Below are 25,589 nucleotides of genomic sequence, written 5' to 3'. Positions count from 1 at the left end.
CTGGTGGCTGCAGCTCATAAAATCCCATTTTTATGACAGCAAGTTATCGCAGAATAGCTTTTGGATAAAGTTCTCCTCACTTTTACGATGAGGTCAGTTTTTGTTTGCTTTCGTAGACTCAAAACTGCAGTTCAAAATATAGTATTTAACATAAAGACTGATAAAATGTTTGAGAAAGTGGGATTAGAAAGATTTCTGCTGTCCCATTGAGAAAACTATTATTTTGTTTGTAAATAAGTGGTTTTACATGTAGGACTACTGATATGCTGCAACATTTTGAACTGTTATGACTCATTTTGTTCAACATTGAGTCATTGTGACTAAAATTAGGATGCTGTTCTGTAAACTAAGAAGCCTTGACCATAATTAGAAGTTTCTCCTATTATATCAAACTGAAAAACTCCCCTAATAATCCCTAAATCAGAAGGATAATTAGTGTCTTTAATAACAAAGTTTATTAAAATTGCAGTATTTAAAAGGAACTCACAAACTTTCTCAGTTACAGCTTTCTTAAGTTTAGATAAACATGGCAAAACCAAAATAGTGCTTTTACATACAGATGCAGCTCGGTGTAAAACGGGAAGTCAACAACAACAAGGTGGACGATGATTGAAAATACAGAAAACAAAATTCACTTAGTCTTTAATAAATATTCTTGCTCACAAACCAATAATTCAAATGAAAATAATACGTAAAAAAAAAAAAAACATCTTGATAAGTAAACAAACATATTTGTGACGTCTCAGGGGGGGGGGAAAATGTGAAGGCTTTAAATAAATACAAATAAACGTGTCCTTAAATAGAATAAATAAAACACGAACATGTAGAATTTCATCTCGAACACAAACAAGAACTGAAAAAATAAAATAATATAAATTAAAATAAAATAAAAATTCCTTGGTGCAGTTAATAGGCCGCCATGCAGTCCCTTTGAAAATGTATGTAGAAAAAATAAATAGGCAGTTTTCAGATGCACGTTCATCTGATTGTTTTGCACGGAGCAGCTTCACTTGAACTGCTGTGGAAAGGACTCAGGATGCTCTTTGTTTCTGTTGTCCTCTTTCTCTTTGCGAAAAAATCTGCCAAGAAAAACAAGAAGAACATTTTAAAACTTTTCTTCTAACGGAATATGTTTGGGCTGACTAACTCGTGTTTGCCACTTGTCCCTTACCTGTAATTCGCGCGTTGTTCCGGTGCTTGGCTGCCAGTTTGGAGAGCGTCCCCTTCCTCCGGACGGGCGTCACTTCTGCGGGACACTTGCGCGTGTTGGAGATGCTGGAGCAGTTCTCCTGGTTGGTCCCCGCGCCTTCCTCGCGGTCACTCAGCCCGTTGTCGTCGTCGGTACGTGGAGAAGTGACCGCGTCGTTCGACTGCGCGGACTCCCGGTAGAAGGACGCGGCGCAGTCTGCGGGGATTTCGTCCCACTGAAACCTGCCCGGCATCGGCGTGTCCGTCTGGAAGTTAAAGTTCCAGCGTCGGCTGTCCTGCTCGGCGATCTCTTTAAGTTTCAGCATCAAGTCGCGGCGCAGCTGGTCGTGGTCCGCGGGGCCGAACAGACTCCTGCACACCGACTCTCTGCGCCCGATGGTACTCATGCTTTTAAGTGATTCTGGTGGAGTTGTGGTGGGGGGGGGGGGGAGGAAAAAGACTCTTCAAGTAGTTTTAGGCGTCTTCCTCTGGTCTGTTCTGGTCACCACAAAGCTGCAGGACCATTTAAAGGCACGATGTTTTGTTTGTACACAATAAGCAGAGGCTGCTGATTGGCTGCAGCTGCCTGAATTTGGTGGATAAGGTGGGGGTTGTGTGTGTGTGTGTGTGTGTGTGTGTGTGTGTGTGTGTTTGGGGGGTGTCATTCATTCATTGTGAGAGGAAGACCATTGAGGCTGCTTCTATGTGGTGAAGTGTGGCTCATCAATTAAAGGTCAATGTAGAATTTATCATAACAATGCCGATTCCTTCTGATTGACACCGCTGTTGGTGCACTATAGGCTACCTTTAGAATAAAACCAGTGTCATGGTGAGTTCACACTTTTCAATTTGCATGATTTTAAACTGTTAGAAAGAGCAAAACTTTATTAAAAACATCACTGTTGTAGTCGTAACTATTCTTTTTATTTCACGTTTTTGTGAATGAATAGGAGCTGAGCCTTTTAGCCTCCGGGGACTTTAATTAGAGGCCACATAGACCAAAACATGCGGAAACTGAAAGGCAACGTATGGTCCAAAACAAAAAGCAGTTCAAATCAGGTGTAATGTATGCTTCATAATCAAAACGTGCCTACTTTAATATGTTTTACGAAATATATTTAATAAAGTAGAAGAGCCGACGCTTCGAGTTGAAATTGCTGCTCTGCGTTCATTTATTCGTCGGCCTCACGTGCTATACGAGCTTTACTGTGGCAACATATTGTTAGTAAAGACTAAAGGAGAGGTCAAAGGTCACCACTTCTGGGTTCATTCTGTTTTCAAAAATTTGCATCATGAAGAGGAAACACGGGGAGTTATTTTTCTGACTCCTTGTTTTTCTGTGACTCTTTGTTATTATGGACTGCAGATGGGAAATGAGCAAGCAGCTAAATCTGGTTAGCAATCTTGGTCTCTCCTTTTGAGATTAATGTAATCTGTTCCTACAATAAATAAATTAAACTGAAGAAAAAAAAAATCCCCACAGGTTTGAGTTGTTAAAAAGGCTCTATTTTTAGCATTTTGCTTCAGAATACAAATCAGTGTTGTTACTGGGCTGTTAATGTTATAACTCCTTCTTGGGTTTTATTTACATTTTTTTTGCAGGTGACTCTCGGGAAAGGCCTCGTTCTCTCACACAAACTTCCCAGCTGCCAGTAAAAACAGCAGCAGCCGGATTTGCTGGCCTCTGAGGAGACGGAGTGGAGGGGGTTGTACGCTCCGTACAGGGAACACACGGTGGTAATTAGAGAGGAACCATTCAATTTCCCCCACCTAGATTTTTGCTGATCAATTTGGTGACCTTCAGGGCTCCTTGTCTCAGCTTTGGTCCACCACTGACTGGATTCACGCCTTGCTGGAATAGTGTGAATACGTGGTTGGCATATTGAGTTCCATCACTGATAAACCGCTTCTCCAAGTAGCCTTCGTTTTCTCTGTGCTACGGTGATACGACACTCAGGCAGAACCAACCAACGTGTTTTGATGGAGCACAATAATAATGTGAAATATAAACATCTACTCCAGTAGCTACTGCATTTAGGTACAATTTTGAGCTACTTGTACTTTGCTAGAGTATTTCCATTTGATGCTACTTCTAGTCCTCCAAAGACAGCATATTATTTTCTTCTGACATCTTACATGAATCGGTGTATAATTGAGGTCATATTTCAGATGTCTGAGTTGTTAACAGCTTTTCCAAATAATTGTTTTTTTTTCCCCTTTGAACTTCTTACATAGTTTCATCTCAATAAATGTTCAAATGATCCAATAGCTCAGCAAAAATCAAAGATTAGAGCAAAAGCAAAAAAAACTATAAACAGATTTGTGCAGAATCTGTAGGGCAAACAGATTCGCTCTACTGTGCTGCTTGTACTTTTACATGTAATGGAGTATTTTTGCATCCCTGTATTGACTTTTATGATCTGAATGCTTCTTTCACCTCTGATAAGTCACCCCTAAATTTATTGGATAATCATTTCTATATATGTATGACATATTTGTCTCATTCCAGCTCATATTAAATAATGTAAAGCTCTTTTTCTGACAGTGTTGATCAGTTATAAAGTTTTCCATTCTGCTGTTTTGAAATGTGTTTTCTGTGCATTTCTTAGAAGTGAGTTAAAACTAAACACAAACCTGTCCTCTTTAACATTTAAGGTGTGGTCCCGATGAGAGAAATGCGCTGACATGCAAAATAATGGTGCAGAGCACCGGCTGGGATTGGTTGGAGGGAGAGCCTCACCTTTGTAGCTCTTCCTGGTGGTTCACCTGAGGCTGGTGGACGGGGGGCCTCTCAGACCTGTGCGGTTCAGAATGAGAAAGACGAACATTTCAGCCATGGAGGAGAGTCACGACACACCTCTGGTGAGTATATACGGTGGACTTGTCTTTTTTCTGTTTGTCATTGTTAGAAGAACTAAATTTGGGAAAAGTGAAAAGCTGCTTTCTCAATAAGTTAATATGTAATGGACATGATGATCAATGTTTTCACATAAAGCAGTTTGTCTCATTTATAATCTATGTTAAGGGTAATATATGGTAAAATCATCATAATTGGTATGGTGGAAAAATTGTAAAGGATTTTATATGGGGAGGATGTAATTACACAGTTGAATCAAGAGATATACCTTCAACATTTTTACTGAATATTGCAAATGTAAAGACGTATATCATACATTTACCCGCCCCCTGATCCCATAAAACAACCTTTATTCAATCAAATTACAAACATGTTTTAGTGCAACATCGTCCCGCTTTTGGTTTAGTTTTTCTAAAACGTAATAAGATCTAAGACCCAGGAAGCTCTTTTGCTTCCTCACCTCCTACAATATTGTTTTCTTTTTAATTATTTTCAAAGGGGCATTTAGTTTCACTATATACTTCTCAATATTGAATCACTGCAAATTGGTGACAACGTTTCTATGAACTTTGACTGTGTTAAAATGATGTGACTCAAGATTCAGATATTGATTTTGAAACATTAATATTGTAAATGTTTTCAATAATTAATTGACATTTAAAGGACACTCTTGTATGTGTCCAAAGAGGGATGCTGGGCCTTACAGTTTTACAAACACTGCATTTAAGGTTATCATGGCAGACTTCAAGCAAGGTGTAAAGTGTGTTTGTCTCCTTAAGATTCTCCCTCCCTTTCACACACACACACACACACACACACACACACACACACACACACACACACACACACACACACACACACACACACACACACACACCATAGCTGGATGTCCTTCCCTCAATTTTTGCATGCAAATAGTCCTGTTTGCATACCCAGTAGTCGTTTCCCTCCCAGACCTGTAGTCAAATATAAGGTTTCACAACAAGCTGCTCACTTACATTAAAACAGATGGCTACAACACACAACTTGACTCTCAGTCTGAGCACCAAAATTCTGTTAAAATGCTTAATTCAAAGTGCATCTGCAGGCTACTGCTTTTTGTCAAAGGACTGTGCACTTCTGTTGCATTTTGGTTTTAATCATTTTTCACAAACAAGCTCACATGCCCATGCAAATATATCGCTGCAGATAAAAGTGTTTACTGAGGCAAATGGATAATCTTATCAATAATGAATGAGTTTCCTTTCTGAACTCCGTGTCATTTATTTTCTATGAAAAGAATCACTCAGAGATAAACAGAATGTTTTCACTGTAAAACAATAACGGCATTTAAACAAAGTCATGCAGGCAAACACACATTTTCCAAACACTCCCCACCACATAATAACGGTGATATACAATACTGTGCAATATTTTCAGGCACCAAAAATAAAGGATACTTATTAAAAAATAATGCCATAAATATACTTTATTTATCAGTTAACTTCATACAAAAGTGCAAAAAAACCCAACTAAAATCTGCACCATTTCTCCCATTGCAACAAACATATTTTAGAGAACTTGCTACAGTTCTTCTGTGGATTGGTTGTCTCAGTTGCTTCTGCCTCTTCACACAATCCCAGACTGACTCCAGATCAGGGCTCTGGGGGGGCCATCTGTTGCAGGACTCGTTCTTCTAGCCTTCTAGCTGTATGTTTGGTGTTCTTGTCATGTAGCAGAATGAATGTTGGACTCAATCTGATGGCTCCCAGATGTATTGCGTGATGGATGAGAATCTAAATATCTAAAGACATTATTTTCATTTCACAACATATCAGAGTTCCATGTTCAAAGGTTTTGATGAGAGCCCACAGTACGGTGGCCCAGTTTTCTTGGTTTCATGTATTTGAGTGACAGAGCTTTTGTGTGTTTTTATAGTTCAAACATCAGACAGGAAACGCTTTGCATATGAAGCGAGAATGAAAATCCTGCCAGCTTTGCATTGACCACGAGTACTCATAAGAACCTCTTTTAAAAAAGAGTGGTCAGTGAGTCATGATGATTTAAGAGGAAAATAGACTTAATATCTGTATATTCATTTGTTTACAGGGGATATTACAGCCGCAGACGCGATGCTTGCGATGTGGGGACATACTGGAGTGGTCAGAGGAACACAGGTGCGTGTGTGTGTGTGTGTGTGTGTGTGTGTGTGTGTGTGTGTGTGTGTGTGTGTGTGTGTGTGTAACCCAGTATCCCAGCAAAGCATGAAATTGACTCACCTGTCCACTACAGCAAAATGTGAAATAGACACGTTTTAGCCTCACTGAGCGTGACAGTTAGACATTTTAAAAGCATGAAACTGACATGCAAGTAAATGTAATGTGACGTCTGATAATGTGACCAAAGTGTGTGTGTGTGTGTGTGTGTGTGTGTGTGTGTGTGTGTGTGTGTGTGTGTGTAGAAGTCAAAGACAACATTAACAGATAGGTCTACTCCATTCACTTGAAGAAATATGTACAGTGTGCTGTTCAGTATTCATGATAAAGAAATCATCATCCGATCAGCTGAAAGTACACATTTGCAAGCAATCAGATCAGCCTATTGGTTAGGAGGTCATAAGTGGAAGAGGTGCTACAGAAAGGGAACATTTGTGCTTGACTAAATCCTAACTAATTCCAATTAGAATTTTCCAGTTAAATTATTCATAACAGCCGGTCATTTCTGTGCTGTAGAATGCAGAAGAATGCTTTCTCCAATAAAATACTCTAAGAAAGGCAAAATGCTACATTCTTGATACGTCCGAAGTTTGTGAATCTGAAATATCTCAAGAACACCTTGAGGGAATGTCTTTAAATTTGGCATAAATGTTCACTTGGCTTTAAGGATGAACTCAAGGATTTTGGTGGTTAAAGGTCAAAGGTCACTGTGATATCCATGCCATTCCTTTGAATGACACATCTCAGGAACACCCTGATGGAATTTCTTCAAATTTGGGACAAACATTCACTTGGACCAATGATCTGCAAAACCCTTTTTCTGGCCATTACTCACCACCGTAACTTAGGAACAGAAGGGGAGATTGTGACTATAGTTTACATTTGGTCAAAGGTCACAGTGACCTCACGTCTTACCATTCTCAGGATCGCGATATCTTAGGACCATCCTGAGGAAATTTCTCCAAATTTGGTGCAAATATTCACTTGTACTCAGGAAGGAACTGATTAGATTTTGGTGGTCAAAGGTCACCGTGTCCTCCTGTCCATCCCATTTTTGTGAATATAATATCTCAGGAACGCAGAGAGGGACTTTCTTCAAATTTGGCATGAACGTTCACTTGGGCTCAAAGATGAATTATTTCAATTTTAATAGTCAAAGGTCACTGTCTCCTTACATCCGTACCATCTGTCTGTCCCTCTATTGTGAATGCAATATCTTCAGAACACCTTGAGGAAATTTCCTCAAACTTGGTACAAACGTTCACTTGGAATCAAAGATTACAGGACCTCATGTCTGTATTATTCTTGTGACCATGATACCACCACTCAGGAACAAAAGTCATGATTGTCACCATATTTCTCATTTGTTACAATACTGAATTGGTGACACTAAACTTAGGTGTCGAGCTTGATAATATGATGATTGTATAAATCTTCTTTGTCGTCATATTGAAGATGTGTGTGCAGTATTCACATTTTCTTTGAAGCAATGTCTACTGTCATGGCTTTTATTTTTATTTTTTTAACCTTTAAAGTCTTCACATGCATACATTAATTATATGAGTCTGGACAGACATGGATGTAAACTGCAACTTGACAGTGATTCTAGTTTGAGTAGCTTTTGAAAACTCCTGCAAAATAGCAAGACAAACCAAACAAGCAAACAGAACAGCACAATAAGCTGGGCAAACAAAAGGTATTGCTGCAGGTTATAGGACACATTATACCATTGTATTTTATGTTTCGAGAGGTGAGTCAGAGTTGAGTTTATTTTGACCACTTGGGATTCCACAGTCCTACAGTTCTATCTGGTGCTTTACTATTGTGTGTTGAAGAGGATTATATGATGCGATACACATACACATTTCATGTGTGTTTTTCTCAGCGTCCTGCTGGGCTGTTCGTGCTGCTCTACGGTGGACGAGACTCTGAAGAACGTAGCCAGAAGCCTGTCCAGCAGAATGAAGAGGGAGAAGAGTCACTGGGCAGCTGGAAGAGTGGGCGACATCGACTTCATCGGCCCGACTAAGACAAGAGGAAAGGTGAGGCAAGATAACATAATAAATACAGAATGTTAGGTAGCAACACAGCAGGAGTTTGTCGATTTTTTTTTTTTCTCCCAAATACTCGCATTTTAATTTGCCTCTTTTTATTCAGTTTCTCAGAGTGCACAGCAACACAGACCCAGTGCTCATCTACCAGATGCTGACAGAAGAGTGGGGCCTTGCTCCTCCACACCTGGTGGTAGCTCTGGTGGGAGGAGATGAGCTGGCTCAGATGAAGCCCTGGCTCAGGGACACTCTTAGAAAAGGACTCGTGAAGGCTGCACAGAGCACAGGTTATAATCAAGGGGACAAATTTGGCGGTGGCATTTGAAATTAAAGGGAATGTGTTCTCTGTTGCCCTCTTTTGGCTGGCAGTAGAATTACTAAGAGAAAAGCCTGTCTTTAATTTAGATATATAAAGTGTTTTTTTTTTTTTTCTGTAAGAAGTTATAGTCTTAAATTCTCTTCTCGTTTGTGCTTATTTCAGTTTTTATGTATTTTGTTAAATGGCGTAATTTATTTCAACGTAAACCTACCGTATTCTTTATGATGATATAGATAGAAATCTAATTTCCACTGCTGCTATGTAATCTTGGACTCAACTTTTTGGTCTAATAATGTTGGTAGAAACTCATTCCTTGTTCTTCTAGAATTCAGTATCAAATGTCCTATACACACACTCATCTTCATCTTCTGCTCTCCAGGGGCCTGGATTTTGACTAATGGCCTCCGCTTTGGCATCACTAAGCACTTGGGTCAGGCGGTGCGAGATCATTCCTTAGCCAGCACCTCCTCTAAAGTTCGTGTAGTGGCCATTGGCATCGCACCCTGGAACATGATCTACAACCGAGAGGCGCTGATCTCTGCCAAGGTTTTCTGTTCATACACAAACAATATGAGGAAATATTTACCTTTCTTTCACACTAATGTGTAAATGGGATCCTTCTGTCTTTCTGCATACTTGCATTCGTTTCTTTTTAAGGTGGATGAGCCTGCAATGTACAAGCCACAGGACTTGCCCCATGGCTTGGTGTATTCCCTGGACAGCCACCACTCTCATTTCGTGCTTGTCGAGGAGGATCCCAACAGAGCAGGAGCCACCAGTGAAATGAGGGTGAAGCTCCTCCAGCACATCTCTCTGCAGCGCACCGGTTATGGAGGTAAAAATCCTTTGGGTCACCGCAGGGGACCGACACTATGGCGAGAATCCTTTACTTCGGCAGTAGCAACAATACCACATTTAAAAGCTAAAATACTGCATTTACTTTTACTTATGTAATATTAAATAAATAAAGCAGTGAAATGTACTTAAATATTTAAAATAGGACTATTCATTATGACAATTGGTGGCTTTCATGCTGGTAAATTATAGATGCTTTAAGCATTATTTCATTTTGGTGCTATGGCTGCTTCATATATAGATGTCTTATAAAAAGCCCTGCTTTATATTTTACAACCTTGTCGTATAGCTCGCTGTAAAAACACAAGCCTCAAAATTTCACACGAGTGCAGCAGCTGAGGTAAGTATTCTTTTTAAAGCAAACTACAAAACTGTTGCTACTTTTCAGAGTAATCAAAGGTGGTCTGTTGAGAGTGTTTTTACTGTTTTTCCAGCTTCATAAAATACACTTCATTTTTTAAATTTAAATTATAAATATAGCTCATGCTTTGTTCACACTCATGTATAGCTTGCAGTTTTCTTCTTGTCCTACCACCAACAACTGTCAACCAGTGGGGTTGACTAAAACGAGTGCCATAATTGTATATCACTTCCTCATGAATATGATACAAGCAAAACATGGGCCCATTCTCAATTGTAGTCAAAAACCAGTGGGATACCTTAATGTTCAAAATTCCTCCACAATTATCTCTTTCTGCCTTTCAAGCACACCATTGTGCAAAGTTTCCCTGAAAAATAGTGTTTCAAGGGGAAATTTCTGTTTGTTCTTTAACTGATTTGCTCGCAAGCATACTGTTAAATTGTTGAACTGGATAGTTTTACCTCTTCACGGGTGAAAAAAAAAATAACACTTTAGCAAAACTGTTCACATCTCAGAGACAAAGGGAAACTGTATATATTTTTTTTTTTGTCCCACAGAGATTTCTATGCAGGATTCACACTTTAAAGTAATACCAGAGTGGTGATAATTTGAGAGACACTGCGAAAGATATTTCTATGAATGTAAATTTTCTGATTCTTGCAGGCACAGGAAGTTTCGAGATCCCAGTTCTGTGTCTCCTGGTCCACGGGGAGCCCAGGATCCTAAAGGTCAAATTTAATTCATTAAGCTGTGTTAGCTACTTGAGAACTTTAAAAGACGTGACCGCGAAGACACCCCCTAAAAAGCCAGACATGTTTTGTCACTTGAATTTGCACAATCTGACTTTAAGCAGAGGCTGAAGACCCGAGAATTAGGCTTTGAGTCAAACTTTGGTTGTGCCATCTCCTGAAGCAGCAGCCCAAAGCCAGACTGAGAAAATAAATTCTTTCTGTTTTCACAAAACTAATCTCGTCAATGAAAAAAAGCCGGTCAAAGTCACCAATTTATTTGCATAAACAGAACCATAACTGAGGAGCTTACGGACTACAGCTTACACTGAGCAACATAATTCTTTGTTGATGTTTAGCTGAGAGTGATCTATTGAAAAAAAAAAAAAACTTCTTAAAAAAACATCAACAGAGAACCCATCTGAACATCGTGTCCCTTCCTGCAGAGAATGTATAAAGGCATTGGCAACTCGACACCATGGCTGATCCTCGCAGGCTCCGGAGGTGTGGCTGACATCCTTGTCACACTGATGAATAGGGGCTGCTGGGATACGGACAGCGTTCATGAGCTGCTGCTGGACACCTTTCCAAATGCCCACCACAGCACAGACATCAGTAACTGGGTCAAGCTGGTGAGAGCGTTGGTGCACACAGCGTGGAGGCAGGCACATACACAGATATGCACATCACAAGACTTGAACATTGCCAGAAAAATGGGGCACAGTGGGAAAGAAAGATTGCAAGGGGGGAAGCTAATGTGGGATTCTCATCGTTATCTTCAAAATTTGTATGTGATGACCTAATTAAGGAAATGAAGGAGGAGGGCAAGCTGACACACACAATGAAGGATTGTAATAGAACACTGCATTAGGGATTTAAAAATTGCACATTTCTTCACTCAAATGAGGTTTTCGCCAATAACTGACTGTCAACCTGCTAATCAGATCCAGAAGATACTCGATCACGGACACCTCCTCACCGTCCATGACCCCGAACAGGAGAGTTCGGAGCTGGATACGGTTATTCTCAAGGCTCTAGTCAAGGGTAAAGTACTTCTTGTGAGAGATACGTTCAAGAAACTTGCAATTTCCTCCGGCTGTAGAATTACAAGGTTTCTGTCTTGACATTTTGAGTACTTCATAGGTTGTGAACCTGTTGACATTTACTGTGTTTTCCTGTGTGTGTGTGTGTGTGTGTGTGTGTGTGTGTGTGTGTTTGTTCATGTGTGTCTTTATCAGCTTGTAAGAGCCAGAGTCAGGAAGCACAGGACTTCCTGGATGAATTGAAGCTGGCTGTGGCCTGGAACAGAGTGGACATCGCCAAGAGTGACATCTTTAATGGAGACGTGGAGTGGAAGGTGAGCTGCAATGTAATAAGAGGTTTGTCAAACTCTGGTAATTAAACCCGTCCTGCCTTCTGGTGCAACATTCTGTGAGAGTGAAGTTACAAGTGTTCAATCTACAATCAAGTCAAGGTTCAGCTTTTTTTTTTTAAAGTAAAGAAAGCAAAAGCTATTCAAGAGTCTCTGTAGCAAGGGGGCTCCAACCCGGCATCTGTTTCTGAAACAATATGCAGTGTTTCCAATACATAGAATTACTTGGGAAGGCTGCCAGGGTATATTTACGGCCAGCCAAGTATAAAACACCTGGGTATGTTAATATATTTGATCAATTTCAGCATTTTTTTAATTTATTTATCTTTTTAATCTGTCCGAGAGAACAACGCTATCAGAACACTTGTTAGAGTGGAAAGCCTCCATTTGCCCTCCGACACCCGTCTTATCCTCACCGTGTCAGTGTAACGGAGGGTGTAGCGTCGCCCTTCATGTAACACACAGAGATCAGAGGACAGAAACGCAGCAGAGACCCTCATACTGAGCTAAAAAATAAACGGGTCCTCATGAATAAGGTAAAAAAAATATAAATACAATATTTTTGGCCGGACTGCATTTGAATCAGTTGAAAACATAAAGAAATCCATGCAGAAAAAAACATGCACATGCATTTGAATTTAAGCTGTTGTGATACAAAGTGTGTGTATTGAGTATCAATTTGTTATTGTTCACGTTAAATAAGCTTCTTCAGCTGGTTTTGGGTGGAGCTCAGCTATGTGAATAAATGTTACTGAACATGAGTAGATGTCAGACAAAAGGTTGAAGAATCCTTTTATACAGTAGCAGAGCTGTACTTTGCTAAAAATGCTAATATGCTCACAATGATAATGCTCACATATTTCAGCAGATATAATATTTTCCATGTTTGCTATCATAGTTTAGTGTGATGGTTTAGCTGCTAACATTCGCGAATTAATTCATTAATGAATGCCAGCCTTGTCGTGCCGGTAGGATTTATCCTCAGAGGACCATTAGTTTGGACAAAAAAAATTCATGGCAATCCCTCCAACAGCCATCCTCAGAGCCCAGCAGCTATCTATCTTTTACTATTTGTACATGTCAATATATCAACATTTGTTTTCAATCAATTCACTGGTAGTGACTCATTAGATGGCATAGAAACTCGAGTAGCAAGCCGGTGTGCGTTGTGGTAAAGAATAGAAGTCTTTTTACAGGCAGGAGAGAACGCAGGTGCTCTGAGAGTCTGTGTAACAAATACTCCTGGTCTTTGCAGGCGTGCGACCTTGAAGAGGTGATGATGGATGCCCTCATCAACGACAAGCCAGACTTCGTGCGCCTCTTCGTGGACAACGGCGTGAACCTGGGCGAGTTCCTCACCTACGGCCGTCTGCAGGAGCTCTACTGGTCCGTGTCCGAGAAGAGCCTCCTTCACAACCTGCTGCTGAAAAAGTACGAGGAGAAGCAGCTTCTGCTCAGAGCTGCCAGGACGCCCGGTCCACCCGGGCACCATCCTCCCGAGCAAGGCAAACCTCGCCTCACCCTCTACGAGGTCGCCAAAGTGCTGAAAGACTTTCTCCACGAGTCCTGTAAAGGCTTTTACCAAAAGATTCCCACTGTGAGTGAAACACTCAAACATATCCAGTATACTCTTCCGAATAAGCATTCAAGTCACGTTTTAGCTCGTGTGCCTTCTTGCTCTCAGACCTTTTGGTCGCCGCCGTAAAATAATAAGGATAGACTTTATTTGTAAAGCACCTTTTATAAAAGAATGCAGCTCAAAGTGTCTTACAGCAATACAGTTACATACAGTGTTCCACATAAAAACAGATATAAAGGAACATTTAAAAATAGAAAAGAAATAAAAATGCATTAGAACGGATAAAATTAAACACAAAACAAAAAATTAAATAGAGTTAAAATATAGAAAAAAGCAATATGCATTTTAATGGCGCAGTCATACAACGTGCAGGGAAGTGCAAAATAAAACCATTCCTGTGTTCCAAATACTTGTGTACTAACACTCACTATTTTGAGTGCATAAGTGCGTTCACACTGTCAAGTACAGAAACATGCAGTGCGCTACAGGATGATGCACTCAAAAAGTCGCCATCTTGGCTACGTAGAAGAAGGGGCGGGGCCACCGATGTAAATCATTTTCAAATTCAGGCTGAGGCTGCAGCTGTTCCCGAACACCGCACAAAAGGTTTTCTTTTTCACTACTGCTGCTGGACAGTGTGTTTATTGAGTGTTAAACAAAAACATGTCAGTGTCTGGGTAAAATAATTAAAGCTGCAGATATTTTGGTGGGTGATGCGTTCACATGCTGAGGTTTTGATTTGAAACAACACTACCCTGTAGAAATTCAAGTAGTACCCAAGTGAGAGTCCTAACATGTAAGAGCCCTATTTTAATCATATCATTTGGAACACAGCACATGTTTATTTGTGACCTGTTGTCACTGTTTTTTTAATCTGCGAGTTGTGAGCAGAGAGTGATCTTCCCTTTTAACCCACTCAGACTGGATCATATTAAACTATAAAAGGTCAGACTATATCTAGACTTCATGGTTAACTCACTTCCTGGAAGACTGTGAATCTTGAATGACAACTTTAATGGCAACTCATGCTGCTCCGGTAGAAGTAAAACATCAAATCTAACCAATAAAGGCCTCTCTTTTTTTTTCTTTTTTTTTTTTACTTAATCCTGCCGTTCTGTCACTCCAATCATGTCACCGTTTCTCACTGTATTTGAGAAAAAAGGAAGAGACGGATCCCCCTGGCGAACTCAACCTGCTGTTACACCCGAAGAAATTCAACTCAAAATTTGCCCCGATATGACAATACCTGTTGTGTAATGTATTATGTTTGTGTTATGGATTACGGCTCTAAAAATCCCAAAGAACAACACAACAAAAATCAAATAGTTTTTTTAGCTGAGGCTCTGCTCAGGTGAAATCCAGTTGACAGACAGCCAAACAAACAAAAATGGCCTCCTTAATAATAACTGCCATAAATTGCATGATTCACATAAACGCTACGTGTTCTGTAAACTGTGTGCGTCGACCTCTTTTACTATTTACGTGTAATGCATTTAATGTTCTGTCTGTGGGCTCCAGGAGAAGCCGGCGAAAGGTCGACTGTTCCACAACCAGAAGAACCTGGCGGAGTCGGAGGAGCGCTGCGAACATCCCTGGAGAGATCTGTTCCTCTGGGCCGTCCTTCAGAACCGACAGCAGATGGCCAACTACTTCTGGGCAATGGTGAGTCTCGTCAGCTTCTTTGGACGCTTCGGCTGCAGCTCACGTTCATTATACAACAACGGGTTCCGACCCAGCGATCTGATTGGTCAACTGGACATTTGGAACGTGCTGAAATCAGCGTGACATCACACCCTGCTCATCACTAGAAAATATCTCTCCGCCTACTCAATGGCAATATATAATTACAATAGAATTTCATATAATATGCAATATAATGTTGTTTTTTTTACTTGTTATAAGGGCTATTAAATGTGACCCATTTGGCGAAATCAGGCCTTTTTTTGGTCCTTTTTTTTTGTCGCTTCCAGCACGTAACACCACGGAGAGTCACGCACTTAAAATCCTAGCTAGCGGCGGCTTGCTTGACTAGTTGGGTTTTAACTCTTGACACGGTGCTAAAATCTTAAAAATACACGAGTCCATTAACAATTTTTTTTTTCAGCGGACATCTTAGTTACGACTAGACTGAGCTAGCTGAGCAGTTTAGTGTTTCTACGTGCTGTATTTATTCAGTTTGAGAAATCTCACAATTTCTAGAGATATAATATCCAGAGCAATAAATTGGCCTCGAAATCATACATTAAAAAAAGAGTCGACTAACGTGACTGATTGCTTTCCAGTTATTAGTCATATCCCACGTATTGCCATGCAAACGGAGATCGCATGAGCAAAAAAAAAAAAAAAAAAAAAAAAAATTAATCCTCATCGAATATTGCTTCAATCAATAACATTATACATTGCATTGGAAAACTCTGCTCTAACCAAACAGGAGTGAGCTGAATGTAGTTTGTATTCTGGATTCGGTGTGACGAGTGATGCAGGTGTAGGTCAGTACTGCCAAGTGAAAATGTCACTCTAGATAAAAGAGCGCAGCAAACGGCGTATTTATCAAGAACTCAGGTGAACTAAAAAGCTATCTTATCTCCAAGAACATTTTTCAAATGAAGGTCACGCTGCTTGCTGAGACGATGAGCCGGCGGTGAGAGAGTGCGGGTGTATCTGAAGCCCCCATTAAGTTAATGAGACATAGACCCTGACATGGGACTGATGCTCCACGAACAGTTTAAATGACACCAATCAATGATAATTGCTCTTTGTTTTCAACATCTTTCCGAGGCACCTTTCATTTCTTTATTGCGCCTCCCTGAACTAAGGCAAGCAATTATTGTAATCTCACAAGCGGTCACCCTTATGTGCTCCTTTTCCTGCGTCTTATTTTAAACATTATCTGAAATTATGGTAATTGCATTTCCTCGTGTATGCCACCTTTCCCCCTCCCCCATCGTTTTAGCGCTCAGACTCAGGCCTGGATATCTGCATTCATAATTTTATTGTCTGAAGCGTCTCTCATGTTGGAGGCCCTCACCCAATTATCCCTTGCAAGGCTGTCTTATGCCAGCAAAATATGTCCATATCTTAGCCCAAGAGTGGCATTAAACAGTATTATGTGTACAAATCATTGATGATTTACATAAAGGAAACGTGACGCTGCTCCTCTAAATGTTTGTGCTACTTGTATAGAGTCTTTAATTGGACATGAACTATTGACCACAGAACGTGACAATGTAATATAATAAACATAATTTACTGTAATGCCGTACTAAGCGATGGTAATCGCTGTCTATGAAAGAGGATATAAGGGAAACTTTGGCTCCTGTGTTCCTATGAACCCGTTTTTCGTTTTTAGTCTTAGGAAAAGAATATTTCACTTATAAAAACATTCTTAACAAGATAAATCGCCAGGAAATGGAAAAAAAAAAAAAAAAAAAAAAAAGCACTTGAGCCACAAACACTGAACACGCAGTCCAACAGTCCTCCGATGCTGCCCTCAAGGCTAAAAACGAGTGAGTGGGCATGAAGCCAGAACTGACCACACTACACAGGAAGGACAGACACACTCAGGTGCATCCCCCTCAGGGCACCTCAAGTATAAACATGCAACACAGTACATGTAAAAATCATGCAAGTTATATCACAAAACAATTTAATGGAAAAGCAATAAAGGAGGGTGTCGTGCTGGTTGTGGGGGGAGGGGGGGTGGCATGGTATTTCTTGGAGTAGCGCTGCTCCAGACAGAGCCCGGCTAGTTTTTATTGACATTTACAGTCATTGTGCAAATGTTAGCTAAGCATCCCCTGGTGATGGCAGCTATCTTTTCATCTAACTCTCAGCAAAAAAAAAAAAAAAAAAAAGTACAAAAGCATATTTCTCCAAATGTCAAAGTATTCCCAAAACTACAAAGAATAAAAAAAAAATACTTTTCAAAACAGCCAGAAATGACAAAATCTTCAGGTCCACAGAATCACTGCTTTCCATTTATTTTAGTCAGATGGGCATAATAGTGATGCATATTTTCAGATAAATTAAGCACATAATGTAACGTAAAGTCACTTTGATAAATTAACCCAGATTTTTTTTTTTTTTACATCTTATTAAAAGAAACTGCAATTGAACGCTGAAAGGAGCAAAAAAAAAAAAAAAAAAAAAAAAAAACCACCCAAAAAAAAAACATATCCAGACGTTTATTCAATAGAAAATGGGCAAAAACTCGGGTAAAGCTCTTCGGGGATCAGGGGAAGATTTCCTCAGGTCTGCATAAAACAGCTCCAAACTTTAAAACTAAGTTTGGAGCCTTGCATCATCCCCAGACTTACTGACGGGTGTTTTGAAAGACGGGCTATGACAACAATTGCATATAATATATGAGGTATTGTTGTAAAAAAAATGTACACTATGTGAGTGTATCTGTAATTTGCATGATTAAATCAAACATTTGGACTTTTAGAAAGCGAATGAAGACTCGTGAGTGAAGCTACTGCAGCCGGCTGCACACGGTACAACCATTTAGATGCACGAGATGAAGCTCCTCTCAAAATTCCAAGCTGGATTCTGTCTTTCAGACCCATTTCTCGGATACAAGCTTTCTTTTAATCCTTCAGGGCCCCGAGGCGGTCGCGGCAGCACTGGCGGGTTGTAAGATTCTGAAGGAGATGGCTCGACTGGAGTCTGAGGCCGAGTCCGCACGTAGCATGAAGGAGGCCAAGTACGAGCAGTTCGCCCTCGGTGAGTGCATGAACCCGTTCGATGAAAAGAGCCTGACAATAAGGTCCGAGAACAGGTAGAGGTCAAACACTGCGAGAAGTACATCTTCAGAGCTCTTTAAATCAGCAGATCCTAATCGGGGAGGAGGGAGGGGGGGGGGGGGTGAAATATGAACCTTGAAAGCAAGAATTCTTCAAAATGCAGCCGAGTGTTTGACCCGATGTTCCCACATTGCGGCAGATGTCTTCGGAGAGTGTTACTCCAACAGTGAAGACAGAGCTTACGCTTTGTTAGTGCGGAGAACACACTGCTGGAGCAAGTCGACCGTCCTCAACCTGGCAACCGAGGCAGATGCCAAATCCTTCTTTGCCCACGATGGCGTTCAGGTAAGAAAAGGAGGAGGGGGCGGGGGACACAAATCCATATGCTCATTTTCGGCTCCAATTTATCTGATCCCTTTCAGCCATTATAAAAAATTCACTTTCATCCGACTCGTTCAAAAGTATTTGACAGAAAGGTTATTTTGCTGCCTTTTTGCTCTGCAGTTTTTTTGTCACCACATTATATATTTAGACTCCGTTCAGCGCTCAGTTTCCAAATGAATCCCTCCAACAGATGTGCTTGTCACAGAAAGTCGTCATCACCAAGAGTTAATTTATATTCAGTGTCAGGAAGGAAAGTTATCACTCGGGGAAGTCATATTTTCTTTAAAGTACACAGTTGGGAATAATATAGCCTTTTTTTCCTTCTTTTTTTTTAATGGGAAGCTGTTAATTATGATTCAGTATGTGTGTAATCTTTCAAGAGATCGTGGATTTCTTTAGTCTTGTTGCTAAGGGTGGACAGGCTGATGACTCAACATCAAGTGTCCTTTCATGTAAACCACTTCAATCCCAGACTGCAATCAGAAATAGATCACATGACACATGAAATGAAGATTTAAAAACACATTTTTGTCTGCAGTAACTCCCTGTATGTTTCCTCCATTAATATGGTCTCAAGACTGTAATGCAGAAATAGCCTAAGGCCTGTGCTGCCCCCTTGTGGTGAACTTGTTAAGTGAATTTGCTCACGTTACTGCAGGCTCTCCTCACAAAGATTTGGTGGGGCGCCATGACGACCGACACCGCCATCTCCAAACTCGTGGTGTCGTTCTTCTTCCCGCCGCTCATCTGGACCAACCTCATAAAGTTCAGGTGAGCCGTCTTCTTCTGACCCACCGTCGGGTTTCACCATATGGAATAGATGTTTTGTTGTTGTTGTTTTTTTGGTGCACTTTTTTGATGCTTTTATGTTTGTTTCTCAGTGACGAAGAACTCAATAACCGTAACGGCAGCGAGCAGTTTGTGGAGCTGGACAGTCTGGATACAGAAAAGGCTTTACTGTTAACTGACGACGACGATCCCCTGTGAGTCAACCATCAAAACTGTCTTAAAAAAGTATTAATAAATTATGAAAAATAGCTAAATCAAAAATGTTTTTTTTTAATAAAAATGATGTTCTAATTATGAACATGAAGTTTTTTATTCTCATTAGTTTTTTCTTAAATATAAAGTGTGCTGTGCAAAATGACTCTGTGACCGATTACAATTTTAATTTCCACCTCATTTTTTTATTGTCCCCAAAGGGGATTTGTCTTAAAGTAAAGAATAGAGGTAAAAACAAACAGCAATAAACAGGGTTCATCTTAAGAAGCCAGGCTGTAACCTCTATTAGATTATTGTATACATATCTTGTGTTTGTAAAACAGAATCTGAGAGTGTCTTTTCCACTCTTGTCCTCCAGGGATTCTTCACCCGGAGGTCCGGCAGCTCAGAGCTGCGCCTCTGTCTGGTGGCGCTTCTTGCTGCGCCGCTGGCGTCGCTTCTGGAGCGCCCCCGTCACCGTGTTCCTCGGCAACGTCATCATGTACTTCGCCTTCCTCTGCCTCTTCACCTACGTGCTCCTGCTCGACTTTCGCCTGCCGCCGCCCCTCGGCCCCGGGCCCCCGGAAATAATGCTCTACTTCTGGGTCTTCACTCTGGTGCTGGAGGAACTTCGACAGGTGACCGCCGCAGCATCCGATCACCCCGTTTCCTTTGACAGCATTTTCACTTCTCACCACCTCATTTTGAGATTCTTTTATTTAAAATTCACCTCCGATTATCTAAGCCGTGTGACACCTATTTAGAAGCAGCGGCATTTAAAAAAAAAAAAAATTATCAGAAGTGTTTCAGCGTTCAGGCCTGAAGGGTCCGTCACATCTGAGTGGGAGGTGATGTGAGCCGCCACACTGAGCTCATTCTCTCTGGGGGTTTTAAGGATTCATGAGCCTTTCACCTCGCTGCCTGACTCCCTCCCGGTGAGCCAGGTCAGACAAGCATGATCCCTTATTGCGCTGATCCCGTTGAGCCTTCCTCCCTTGGGCACAAAAGCCCCAGATGAGACAGACCCTCAACCGCTGCTCCCTCCGCTCGCCTTTCTTTTCAATGTGCATCTCAGAAAAGTCCCCGAGCTGAGCAGAATTATGGCACAGGTTTTTCTAAAAAACAGAAGCACATTGCTGCAGGCGGCGGTGGCATGCTACCGAGCCCAGCGGGGGGCCGTGTGCCTTCAAAGAGATGGCTCTGGGGTGAATGCCTCCCCCGAAAGGACGGCGATGCCACGGCGGCCCTGTTCTTACTTGTCACATAACGAGGTTGGAGACTGAAGGTTTACCAGCTGTTTATAACGGAGAGATGGTTTCTGTCATCTGCCTGTCCGTCTGTCTGCCTGCCCTCCTAACTGTTTGTCTGTCTGTCTGTCCGTCCACCTACCTACCTGTCTGTCTGTCCGTCCACCTACCTACCTGTCTGTCTGTCTGTCTATCTGTCTATCTATCTATCTATCTATCTATCTATCTGTCTGTCTGTCTGTCTGTCTGTCTGTCTATCTATCTATCTATCTATCTATCTATCTATCTATCTATCTATCTGTCTGTCTGTCTGTCTGTCTGTCTGTCTATCTATCTATCCAGAAAGAAAGAAAGAAAGAAAGAAAGAAAGAAAGAAAGAAAGAATTATTTTCAGGGATTTTTCTCTGTAAAACACTCTGAAACTGAACAAAACTAAACCGAGAAGAAGGTTTTAAAAGGGTTGATTTAGATAGTTGATAGTTGAAGAGTTGATTGATGGTTGACTGACAGTCTGGGCTTCCACACCAGTCTGTCACTCTGTGAAAGCAGCTCTCTGCCCTCAGCTTATCGTCAAACCAACAGCGCCATCCAGGGACCGAGCGGCGGTTCTTCATGCACTTACAGGTGCCCTGTTAGAGCCACGGGGGGAGAACTCAACTTTACACTCTGTGTGAGAGACATTTCACGGGACTGACAATCTGGGACATTGCAGGTGCCTCTAAAGCAGCCGGGTCGTGTACCCGCTAACTCCCTTTTGGCCCTGCAGGCATGACAGAAAAGCTCTCCAGTGTGTGAACTGTTAAGAAATGATTTTTATTATGAACTGCCACTTTTAGAGTCGTAAAAGGATTTCATCCTTTTTTTTTTTATGACACAGAGCTTCTTCACTGATGAAGAGATGAACATCTTGAAGAAGTTTAAACTCTACGTAGAGGACAACTGGAACAAATGTGACATGGTTGCCATCTCGCTCTTTGTTGTTGGGGTTTCATGCAGGTAATTGTTACTTAATGACACGAAAAAAAATTATATAAAACAAAAGCGTGGGGGTCTTAGAGTTGCTGTTATGATGGTGTAGACCAAATGCCAAAGGCAAAAATGTGTACCTTAATTAACATAAACTAAATGATTATTTAACCATTAAATAACTGTTAATTAACTGGTAGTTCATGCTTGTTACTTTATTTACTAATGCCAATAGCATCCCTATTACCTATTAAGTAAGGCATGAATTGGTACCTTAATTAACATGAACTAAAGGATTATTTAACCGTGAACAACAAAGTTAATTAACGGGTAGTTCATGCTTGTTACTGTATTTCATAATAGCACCCTTAATAACTATTGAGTAGGGCATCAATTGACACCTTATTTAACATGAACATGAATGGGTTATGAATGAATGAGAAGGGTAGAAATGATTAAACCACGCTGGACTTAACGTCTGTTTTATTTTACTGTACAGGATGGTGGAGGACACCTATGAGGCGGGACGGACGGTCCTGGCGATAGACTTCATGGTCTTTACTCTCCGTCTCATCCACATCTTTGCCATTCATAAGCAGCTGGGCCCCAAGATCATCATCGTGGAAAGAATGGTGACCAAAACAAAATCGATTTTAATTCATGCTCATGGTCGTCGATGAAGACAATGCAGACCTTAAGTAGCCGTGAAGAAGATAAAGATGCGTCTGTTTCTCTTTTACAGATGAAGGACGTTTTCTTCTTCCTCTTTTTCCTGAGTGTGTGGCTCATCGCCTACGGAGTTGCCACCCAGGCTCTTCTGCACCCCAACGACCCGAGGATCGACTGGGTGTTTCGCCGGGCCCTGTACCGCCCCTACCTGCACATTTTTGGACAGATCCCCTTAGAGGAAATAGATGGTACATTACAGTAAACACAGATATCTATGTTTATTCCATACAGAGTTAATCAGGAATGGCTCTGTTATGACCTGAGCATTATTTCTTCTAATCTTGTTTCTTCTAATTTTGTTTCTTCCTTTTTCTTTCATTAAAATGGAGCACAGCTGCTCGCTTTCCTGAAATGAACTGCACTAATGATAGGGAAGAGATTGTCATGGGCCTGCGGCCGCCGTGTCCCAACGCCTACGCCAACTGGCTGGTCATCCTGCTGCTGGTTATCTTCCTTCTCGTCACCAATGTCCTGCTGCTGAACCTCCTCATCGCCATGTTCAGGTCAGGGACCGGTAATCCAGGAAACCGTCCATATGTTCGTCCGTCTCGTGAATTAGTGGCGTCTTTGTACATAATAAATACATAATAATAATAATAATAATAATAATAAACTGGTTTCATTGGCTTTTTCTTCCATTTCCCATTTGCAGCTACACCTTCCAGGTCGTGCAGGGCAACACCGACATCTTCTGGAAGTTCCAGAGATACAACCTGATCGTGGAGTACCACAGCCGTCCGGCGCTCGCCCCGCCCTTCATCATCATCAGCCACCTCTCTCAGGTCCTCCTCAGCATGGTCAAACGGCCCGAGCCCAAGCAGGAGCATCTCGGTACGTATATATTTCCATCGGGGACGACGAAGCCGTTCTACTTTTGAAATAATTCCCTGCGGCTCGTCCGGATAAATTAAGAATTAAATGAAATACAGGCAAACACATAGTGTGCTTATCTCTGTCCCGTACCTACTCCACCCGTGGAAATTGCCTTTTAGGTTAATTGCCTTTTGGACTGTCTCCTTGCGTGTGTGTGCGTGTGTGTGTGTGCGTGTGTGTGTGTGTGTGTGTGTGTGTGCGTGTGTGTGTGCGTGTTGCCAGAGAGGGAGCTGCCAGCAGGACTGGACCAGAGGCTGATAACATGGGAGACGGTGCAGAAGGAGAACTACCTGGCCAAGCTGGAGCGCCAGCACTGGGAGAGCAGCGAGGAGAGACTCAAGAGCACCTCCTCAAAGTAACTCTTATTTTGCACTTTTTTCTACAAATGAATAAAATAATCAGATTATAAGATTTTTCTGGGGGCAAAAACAAAACATTTTTAACCATTAGTTACAAACCCACTGCACTCTACCAGGTGAGCATCACCCTGTAGCTCGTTTTAAACCTTTTACGCTCAGTACTGATATTAAAAAAAAAAAAGAAAAAAAAAAAGGATTATTGGACATGATTTTAACTGATTTTGTTTGTGATGAAGGGTTCAGAGCTTGCTGAAGATCGTTGGTGGATTTAGGGACCAAGAGAAACGACTGACATCAATGGAAGCTCAGGTAAACCAGGAACACGGTCGACACATAATCGGGTCTATTTCACAATAAATTAAAAAAAAAAATCAACTGTAATCTGGTTTTACATAACACACAGTCACTTCTGGCTTCGTCTCTAGGTGAGATACTGTGGAGAGGTGCTGTCCTGGATGGCGGAGTGCTTCGCTCAGAGCACTCTCAAATGTGGCAAAGATGCTCCGAGGGCTCCGAGTGAGTCAAAAGTCAAAGCTGGGAAGACCGACTCGTGAACTGATGACCGAGAGACGAAACAATATTCAAAAATACGGACTGCGAAGGTCAGCAGCACCACAGACGCTCCTCAGAGTCAACCTGGGAAATTAAGGTGGCAACTGCTATCTATATAGGATGTTTAGAATACTTTGAAATATGAGGATTTGAGTGGAAGTGCTTTGGACTTTAATTTTGAATTAATAAAAAGCTGTGGGATTTATTTATTTTCGCAGGTGGATTCAGTGCAGCAAAAGGTACACATCTTCAATGAAGTCACTCATGACATACAATTTGGGTTCCTTGGATTGCATTTTATTTTTCTAAATGAATAAAACGAAGTTATTTATCCTGAAAACACATGAAGACATTAAATGTTTCACTACCGTGTATGCGTTTACAATTGCTTAGCTTTAATTTATGACTTATTTGCATTAGTAATGAACCACATGCTAAGAACAGCACATTCAGTAACATACAGTGTAATATTTTGGAATTACATAATCATTTTGCAATTACTTTCGAGTTGTGTCACAACAATAAAGTGTCACATGGAAAAAAACAAAGACTGAAACAAAAATACAGCGAGTTATACACGTGTTGGATTTTCTGTTTACACTGAACATATTTGTCTACAGTGGGTCACATTAGGTAGGAAGTGGTGTGGAAGGCACCGTAAATTCTGCACAGTCAGCAGAAATCAGCGCTGCAACATATTTAACAAAATAGCCTCCATGTTTTCTTTGTTGTTGTTCTTTTTAGATTGAGGCACAGTGGTGATGCTGTAATAACAGTATGGTTACAAATAGTGAAGCATGAAATGCGTATTTTGGACACGTTGACTTTCTAAGGCAGTTTTTCTATAAATACAGACGTATTAATATCTTAAAATGTGCACCGTTTCCCACTAAACTAGTAGTTACCTTCTTCACCTTTTACTGGATTATTGTCGACTTGCTTTATTCTACCAAACCCCGAATATCCGATGGAACCAGAAGTTTTTTGATGGGACACTGCTTGTTTCTGTTCTCCGACTCTTGCCATTTTCTCCAGTTGATCGTTCACACTTGACTCTTCTGCATCTCCTCTGTAGCGGTGAAAGTTGCTCACCTCGCACATTGCACGGATAAAAAAAAAAAAAAGTTCTTTAGGACTCCCATGTTTTTGTTACCGTTAAAACTTGCACACAAGCTTCCTTGTCTGGCTGAGCGCACAGACTCTCTGCACCCACTAGGGCACGAAAAAAAAAAAACATACAACGTGATT

General features: G+C 41.1%; 2 protein-coding genes across 3 annotated transcripts; one reads left to right on the top strand and one right to left on the bottom strand.

Annotated features, from left to right (window-relative positions):
• Positions 1-978: 978 nt before the first annotated feature.
• On the bottom strand, positions 979-1,614 carry cdkn1ca (cyclin dependent kinase inhibitor 1Ca). The gene is made up of 2 exons (XM_069165793.1): positions 1,172-1,614; positions 979-1,079 (listed from the first exon to the last, which is right to left on the bottom strand). The coding sequence occupies exons 1-2, from the start codon at positions 1,593-1,595 to the stop codon at positions 979-981; spliced, it is 525 nt and encodes a 174-aa protein (XP_069021894.1). The 5' UTR covers positions 1,596-1,614.
• Positions 996-24,647, top strand: trpm5 (transient receptor potential cation channel, subfamily M, member 5). Of its 2 annotated transcripts, none has more exons than XM_069165791.1 (27): positions 996-1,587; positions 2,791-2,925; positions 3,844-4,050; positions 6,134-6,201; positions 8,126-8,282; positions 8,398-8,578; positions 8,990-9,156; positions 9,268-9,445; positions 10,490-10,554; positions 11,001-11,186; positions 11,499-11,598; positions 11,793-11,911; positions 13,182-13,523; positions 15,024-15,167; positions 18,107-18,230; positions 18,450-18,595; positions 19,293-19,405; positions 19,516-19,617; positions 19,995-20,253; positions 21,740-21,858; positions 22,328-22,460; positions 22,571-22,745; positions 22,892-23,060; positions 23,210-23,388; positions 23,653-23,785; positions 24,026-24,098; positions 24,215-24,609. In XM_069165791.1, exons 3-27 carry the CDS (start codon positions 4,000-4,002, stop codon positions 24,341-24,343), a joined length of 3,612 nt encoding a protein of 1,203 aa, XP_069021892.1. In that variant the 5' UTR covers positions 996-1,587; positions 2,791-2,925; positions 3,844-3,999; the 3' UTR covers positions 24,344-24,609. The 2 variants fall into 2 exon arrangements, 1 of the variants encoding a protein (XP_069021892.1); XR_011179068.1 differs by lacking the exon at positions 996-1,587 and having other exon boundaries at positions 2,546-2,925; positions 24,215-24,438; positions 24,560-24,647.
• The last annotated feature ends 942 nt before the right edge of the window (positions 24,648-25,589 follow it).

The sequence above is a fragment of the Embiotoca jacksoni genome, unplaced genomic scaffold (assembly GCF_022577435.1).
Source record: "Embiotoca jacksoni isolate LCO1_2020_lvr unplaced genomic scaffold, fEmbJac1.0.p SCAF_35, whole genome shotgun sequence".
NCBI classification, from domain to species: domain Eukaryota; kingdom Metazoa; phylum Chordata; class Actinopteri; family Embiotocidae; genus Embiotoca; species Embiotoca jacksoni.
This window is presented reverse-complemented; position numbering and strand designations above follow the sequence as displayed.